This window comes from Oratosquilla oratoria, chromosome 38 (assembly GCF_046742065.1).
Source record: "Oratosquilla oratoria isolate Oo_2021 chromosome 38, ASM4674206v1, whole genome shotgun sequence".
Lineage (NCBI taxonomy): Eukaryota > Metazoa > Arthropoda > Malacostraca > Stomatopoda > Squillidae > Oratosquilla > Oratosquilla oratoria.
In genome coordinates, this window is record NC_134814.1 from 27,357,538 (window position 1) to 27,365,646 (window position 8,109).

General features: G+C 40.1%; 1 protein-coding gene across 1 annotated transcript in view; it reads left to right on the forward strand.

The window, feature by feature from the left end:
* LOC143020036 (chromobox protein homolog 1-like) overlaps positions 1 to 7,777 on the forward strand; it is a 111,069-nt gene extending 103,292 nt beyond the window's left edge. Inside the window, exon 6 of the mRNA XM_076176184.1 lies at positions 7,088 to 7,777. Within this exon, the coding sequence (XP_076032299.1) occupies positions 7,088 to 7,139 (52 nt within the window). The 3' untranslated portion in view covers positions 7,140 to 7,777. The remainder of the gene's footprint in view (positions 1 to 7,087) is intronic.
* The last annotated feature ends 332 nt before the right edge of the window (positions 7,778 to 8,109 follow it).

The following is an 8,109-nucleotide window of genomic DNA, read 5'->3' on the forward strand; positions in this document are numbered from 1 at the left end:
TATGCACGACGGAGCCCCAGCACACAAGTCCAAAGCAGTGAAGGATTTCCTGGAAACCAACAAGATTGATGAAGCAGCCTTGCTGTGGATGTGCTGTGTCTTGCGACATTGCTTCTGACCCAGGGCAGTGCATAGGATGCAGGGATGACCCGTCATCCAGGAGGTGCCAAGATGGGAGGGAGAGTGGAGGGGAGTGGAATGTTTGGAAAATGTAATGGGTGGGAGTGGTTCCTATGCCTTTTTCTTTTTGGCTACCCCCTGTGTAGGGGGGTATGTATGTTATTTCCCTCATGGAGGTGGTGGTGATCCCATTTCACACCATTCATCCCAATGCTGTACAGTTTCTTGAGTGAAAACAGACTTGAAGTGAATGATCATGACTTCTCTGTATTCTATATTTCCATGATGTTTCACCATTTCCTGTTTGTTTTGGAGGTTACCATTCTCATTGTCTTTTTCATAGTTTCTTTTGTCTGTGCACTTTTACATATTCCTTTGATTGTATTTGCCACTTTCCAGGTATTTATGTATTTTATTATTATTACTATTATTATTATTATTTTTTTTTTTTTCTCCTCCTCCAAGCTTTATCTCTCTTATCTTTTGTCTTGCTGCACTTTCTGTTAAACCAGCACTTTTTCCTGTTCCTGTCGTGGTACACTCCATTATAAATTTCCATTAAAATCTTCTGTTTTTCTTCCACTTCTCTTCATTGTAGAATTTTTCCCAACTCTCGTTTTGAAAATCAAGTTATGCATTTCCCCAGAGATCCTCTCCACCTTTCACTGTCATCTTTTCCTAAAATATTTCTTTGCAGTTAAAGTCTCCCTTAATTACCAGGTTTCTTCCATCCTTCAGCATCTCGTTTAACGAATACCTTGAATCTTTTTAACATTTTAGAATACTCGCTGTCTTTCCAAGAATCCATTTTTGGGGGCACATAAATTATCACAAACTTTCTACTTTTCATGTCACTATCTTCAACTTTTGTCATGATCATTTGTTTTAGATACTTGGGTGCGAATGTGGCAGGAAAGGGAGGAGTAGGGGTCGAGGTAGAATGTAGATTGAGAGAAGCGAGTAAATGCCTTGGTGGATTAAAAAGTGTAATGAGAAATAGACATCTGGAAATGGATGCTAAGAGGAGGTTATATGAAGGAGTGATTGTGCCAACAGCACTGTATGGGGCAGAAACATGGAACATGAGAGAGGAAGAGAGAAGGAGTTTGAATGTGTTTGAGATATATGTGAGAAGTATGATAGGGGTTACTAGGATAGATAGAGTGAGAAATTATGAGGTGAAGGAAAACGGGTGGAAAAAGTGGTGGGAGATGGGGTTGATCAATGACACATGGAAAGAATGAGTGAAGAAAGATTAGTAAAAGAGGTGTGGAAGGAGTGAATATGAGGGGGCGCCCAAGGATGAGATGAATGGATGGGATAAAAGGGGCATTACAAAAGAAGAGTAATGTCTGATGAAGGATGGGAGAGGACAGAAGAAGGGTTGTGTATGGATAATGCTGTGATGCATGAGGGGGAGTGGGTGGGGATGGGGGGTGAGGAAGTATGTACGAGATATATTGATGCAGCCCGAATGGATTTCTCCTCGTCTTCTCCTTTTCTGCATGAGGGGATGGAGAGGGGGGTCGCCGAATTAATGAAGCGGCCTTGCTGTGGATGTGCTGTGTCTTGCGACACTGCTTCTGACCCAGGGCGACAGGATGTAGGGATGACCTGTCATCCAGGAGGTGCCAAGATAGGCGGGTGGGGGATGGAATGAGTGGGAGTGGTTTTTATGCCTTTTTCTTTTTGTAAAAATATATATATATATATATATATATATATATATATATATATATATATATATATATATATATATATATATATATATATATATATATAGTGGAAGGGGGGACCAAGCCTTTGGTATATGTATTTCCACACCATTCTTACCAGTTGTAACTTTTGTCACACAAGTTTTAGCCAAAAAACATGACTCCACCCTGTTTCTTGTCCTTATTTCTAATCCAGTGATTATATGCATGTCCTACACTATTTGGTGGTAGTGGACCTCTTAATTTCCTCTCCACAATTCCCATTATTTTTTGTTTTTCTTCTGACAGATAATGATTTAGTTAATTTAATCCTTAGATCAATCCATTGATGTTGATATAAGCCACTTAATTATTTCCCTTCTCCATCTCTTTTTTCTGTTCCTTTTGTTTCACTTGCCTAAATATACAATTTTCTCAGCCTCATGTCTAACACACTCCAATAGAACTCCTGGTATTTTTTATCTCAGTTCCTTTTGTATTTTTTTTCTCTTTAACTTCACCTCTTAGTGTCTTCTCTCTTTCACTTTCCTCAACATTCATTTCTCATTTTATACATATACTTTGATAGTGTTCACTCTTTGCAAACTTTCCTGATTTTGCTAACATGTCTTCTGCTACCATTTGTGACCCTTAATTTTATCTTTAAAGGTCAATTTCTTTAGTGTATTGTCCCATTCTATTCATTTTATTTACTTTTCTATTTCTTGATCTCCATCTTGTACTTTTAGGATTGTTTTTGCTATTTCCTTCTCTTTTTCTCTCAAGCACCTAATCAGATCATCTTTTTCCTCTAGTCCATATACTACAATACACTTCCAACAGTATTGGGGAGAAACATGCAACAGAAGAGAGGAAGAATTTGAATGTGTTTGAGATGAAATGCCTGAGAAGTATGGTAGTTAATAGGCTGGGTAGAGTGAAAAATGAGGGGAGGAGAGCAGGCTGGAAAGGGAGTTAAGAGAAAGGGTGGATGAAAGAGTATTGGGATGTTTTGGATATGTGGAAAGAATGAGTGAAGAATAGTAAAAGAAGTGTGGAAGGAAGGAACATGAGGGGGTGACCAAGGATGTGATGGGGTAAAAGGGGCATTGGGAAATAAGTGAATGTCTGATGAGGAAGGGAGAAGACAGAAGATAGGAGTGGAGAATGATGTGATGCATGGAAGGGAGTGGGTTGGGGATGGTGGGGGAAGGGTGTATGTTTGAATGATATTTTGATGCAGACCAAAGGGATTTCTCCCTGTCTCTTTTTCTGCACAAGGGGACAGAGAGGGGGTTGTCAATTAAATGAAGCAGCCTTGCAATGAATGTGCTGTATTACTTCTGACCCAGGCAGAAATGACCAGTCTTCAAGAAGCCAAGATAAGAGGGAGGGAGGTATATGTAAGTTGAGAGTGCAGGATTGGTGGAGAAAGAGGAATAGAAGATTAGGAGGTACTTTGAGTAAACTGCTTAAATGGGAAGGAAAAGGATAAGTACAAGGAGCTGAGGGAAGAGTAGGAGGAAGTGAAGGATAGTGTAGAGCTAGGAGTGGAGGAATGGGGATGTTTCAAGGAGGGAGTCACAAGGTGTGCAGAGATGGTGTGTGAAACAAGGAGGATTAGAGGAAATAGAAGGATGGGTAGCAAGTGGTGGGATGAAACAGGGAAGGTTGTAGAAGAGAAGAAACGAGCATTCACAGACTGGTTACAAAATAGGACGAGAAAATGATATGAGAGGTACACAGGAAAGGGAAGGAAAGGAAAGTATAAGATAAAGGAGGTAAAGAGAAGAACAGATGTGAAATGAGGTAAGAGTATGACCAAAAATTTTGAAGTAAAAAATATTTTTGGAAGGAAATTAAGAGAGGAAGAGGAGGTGAATCAAGTAGAGAAAAAAGGTAAAAAGTGCAGATGGAGAGTTGATAAATGGAAGAGACAGCAGTAAGAGGAAGATGGGCAGAGTATTTTGAGGAGCTAAATGTGAAGGAGTATAGGGAGGGAAAGGTAGTTGGAATGCTAAGTGGTAAATGAGGAAAATAGATGAGAAATAAGGAAAGATAAGGTAAAAGTAATTATTAAAATAATGAACACAGGTAAGGCACCTGGGTTGGATGAATGTCATGTGGAGTGTAAAAAAGGAAGGTAAAGTGATGGTGGACTGGCTGGTGAGATTATTTAATGTTTGTCTAAAAGAGGGTAGAGTGTCGGAGGACTGGAGGAGTGCCTGTATAGTTCCACTTTACAAGGGAAAAGGGGACAAGTTTGAGTGTAGTGGTGTCAGAGGGATCAGTTTGAGTGTAGTTGGGAAAGTTTCTGGGAGGGTTTTGAGGAAGAGGATTAGGAGAGGAAGAGAGGGAGTAATTGGTGAGGAACACTGGGTTTAGGAAAGGTATGGGTTGTGTGGATCAGATTTTTGTGGTAAGCATGTGAGAAAGCTACAGGTAAATCTATATTTAATTTTTGATATATATATATATATTTTTTTTATTCTTTACATATACCAAAGGCTTTTTCCCTCTTACAAGGGAGGTAGACAGCAAACAAAGGCATAGAAACCACTCCCACCCATTCCATCCCCTACATACTCCACTCCCCTCCACCCTCTTATCTTGGCACCTCCTGGATGATGGGTCATCTTGTCCACAGCCCTGTGTCGAAACCAGTGCTGCAAGACAGCACATGCACAGCAAGGCCACTTCATTAAGTCAGCAACCCCCCCTCTCCATCCCCTCGTGGGCTGTGTTAATTTATTTCATATACTCCCTTAACCCCCCCATAACCCACTCCACTCTCCCATCATACACAATTATTCTCCTCTCCCATCCTTCCTCAACAGACATTCTCCTCTTTTCCAATGTCCCATTTACCCCATCCATCCATCTCATCCTAGGTCATCCCCTCATGTTCACTCCTTCCACATCTGCCTTCCACACCTTTACTAGTCTTTCTTCACTCATTCTTTCCATGTGTCCAAACCATCCTAATACTCTTTCATCAACCCTATCTCCCAACTCCATTTCCCCCCACATTCTCCTCCTTACCTCCTCATTTCTCTCACTATCCAGCCTAGTAACCCCTATCATACTTCTCAGGCACCTCATGTCAAACACATACAAACTCCTCTCTTCCTTATGTTCCATGTTTCTGCCCTGTACAATGCTGTCGGCACAATCACTCCATCATACAATCTGCTCTTAGCATCCATTCCCAAATGTCTATTTCTTGTTACATTTTTTTAATCCCCCAAGGTATTTACTTGCTTCTCCCAATCTACATTCTACCTCCCCCATTCCTCCCTTTCCTGCCACATTCATACCCAAGTATCTAAAACTATCCGCTTCTTCCAGTCTCTCTCCCTTATTACTCACTTCCAGTCTGCTGCCACTCTCTCCCCTTGTACATCTTGTCACCTTTTACCCACATCTTCAACTTCTTTTCCACACCTTCCCAAACTTTCTCAATCCCTCTGATCCAGCCATAAGAGCAGTGTCGTCAGCAAACAACAACTGGCTTATTTCCCACTTTTCTCTATTTTCTTTAACCATCTTCAATCCCTGACCCACTACCCTTGCATTCTCCATCTCGCACCACCCCATTCATGTATAAATTGAACAGCCAGGGCAACATAACACATCCTTGACAAAGTCACCTTCACCACAAACCACTCACTCTCTCCATTTCTAATCCTACCACAAGCTCTACTACTCTCATAACAACTCTTGACTGCTCTTAACAGCTTTCCTCCTATACCATATATCTGCAATACCTCCCACATAAAAGCCCAAAATACATCCTTACCTTTTCCTATAGCTTTCTCACATGTCTTACCACAAAAATCTGATCTATGCAGCCCCTACCTGTCCTAAACCCACACTGTTCTTTATGGATTTGGAAGAGGCTTATGATGGACAGGAAGGCACTGCTGGAGGTATTGAAGATATATGGGATAGGAGTCCTGTTAAGAGCAATCAAAAGTTTCTACGAGAGTAGTAGTCTGTGTTAGAATTAGAAATGAAAAGAGTTGTGGTTTGAGGTATAGGTTGGACTTTACCAAGTATGTGCCATGTTGTCTTGGCTGTTATTTATACATGGATGAGGTGGTGCTAGAGGATGCAAAGGTAATGGGCCAGGTACTTGGAGATGGTTAAAGAAAATGGAGAAAAGTGGGATATAAGCCAGTTTTTGTAGGATCAGAGGACGAATTAAGGAAGTTAGTGACAGACTTTGGGAAGGTGTACGAAAGAAGGAAGTTTAAGATAAATATGGGTAAAAGTAAAGTGATGTACAAGGGGATATTATGGCAGCAAATTGGAAGTTTTAAGGAAGAGAGACTGGAGGAAGTAGTGTTAGATACTTGGGGGCAAATGTGGTGGGAAAAGGAGTGGAGGTGGAGGTAGAATGTAGATTGAGAGAAGCAAGTAAATGCCTTGGGAGATTAAAAAGTGTAATGAGAAATGGACATTTGGGAATGGATGCTAAAATATTTTTTGAAGGAGTGATTGTGTCAACAGCACTATATGGGGCAGAAGCATGTAAGATGAGGTGCCTGAGAATTATGGTAAGGGTTACTAGGCTGGGTAGAGTGAGAAACAAGGAAGTAGGAGAGAGGGGGGTGGAAAGGGAGTTGGGAGATAAAGTAGATGAAAGAGTACTAGATGGTTTGGACACATGGAAGGAATTAGTGAAGAAAGATTTAGTAAAAGAGGTGTGGAACGAGTTGGGTGAATGGTTGTATATAGACGATGCTGTAATGCATGGAAGGGAGTGGGGGAGGGGGAATGAGGGAGTAAGTGAATGATATTCTGATGCAGCCCAAAGTGATTTCTCCCCGTCTTCTCCTTTTTCTCCATGAGGCGACAGAGGGAGGGGGTCACCATGAAGATGCCTTGCTGTGTCTTGCTTCATTGCATCTGACCCAGAGCAATTGGTGAAATGCAGGGGTGACCAGTCATCCAGGAGGAGCTAAGAAAAGAGAGAATGGGAGTATGTTGGGATGAAATGGGTGGGAGTGGATTTATGCTTTTGACTTTGGCTACCTCCCTTATAAAGGGGAAAAAGCCCTTATTATATGTGTATTTATGATAGGTCAAGGACTGACTAGACCAGTCTGTTGGCTGTTACCTGACCTGGGAGCTAAGGATCTTCAAGAGAGCTGGGGCAGTGGATTAATTGTTTTACCATAATTTTATTATCAATATTGGTTTACTTGGGGGTGGGGAAAATGCTGCTGATCCATACAACCACAGTTGTAGTAACAATATTCTTTTTTCAGGAGAGGGACAGATGAGGCAGACCTGGTTCCAGCCCGTCAAGCTAATGCATGATGTCCACAAGTTGTCATTAAGTTTTATGAAGAGCGTCTCACCTGGCATTCCTCCACAAATGATGAAGAAGAAGGCAACCATGAAGCAGATTAGAGGAAGATAAAAATTGAGATAGGGCTCACAATTTATGTATGGTGAGAGTCAATAAAATTTTACACCTTCAACCACATTGCCACAATATGTGTGCAAATTTTAGATAGGTAAAGAAAAAAGAAGAAAAAAAAAAAAGATATATAGAGAAAAGAAAGGGGGGGGGGAACAGGGCTCTGCAAGAATTCTTTTTTCTTTCATAGTTTTTCCAAAGATTGGTCCTTTTTTATTATTATTATCTCTAGTTCAGGAAGAGTTCAAATTGTAATTTCTCATGTGAAGACTTGAACAATGGTAGTGATCAAGTCAAGAATGAAGCTCTGTTGAACTTTTATTATTATTTATTTATTATTTTATTTTATTATTATTATTATTATTATTATTATTAATTTTTTTTTTTTTTTTTTTTTTTTTTTTCTCTCTCCAAGGATTCTGTCATTTCCTCTCCCACATTTTATTATATTTTTCTCCATGTCATTGTAATGTATAAGCTACCTTTTTTAGTTAATTGTATATCGTGAAAATACAAATTCTGTTTTGTACTAGAACCTATGCTCTTTATTATCCTGTAAATATGCTATCATTGTTTCACCATTTCCACTTGCAATAAAAGTAATGTAATCTTAACCTGACTAGATTTTTCAACCTTTGAGTCACAATTTATAGATATCCTTTGGAAAAGTGAATATATAAATGGCATCATCACCCATCTTCCTATCCAATATCCTTTTGTAGTCCCTCTTATATTTGCTTCTGATAGATGAAGGTTCATGCTTGTCCTCACACTGTTTAGGTCAGAAGCAATGCAGCAAGACATGGGGTTAGGTTTTCCTCATCTATTATGAGCTTACATAGCACTGGTACATATACCAAAGGCTTT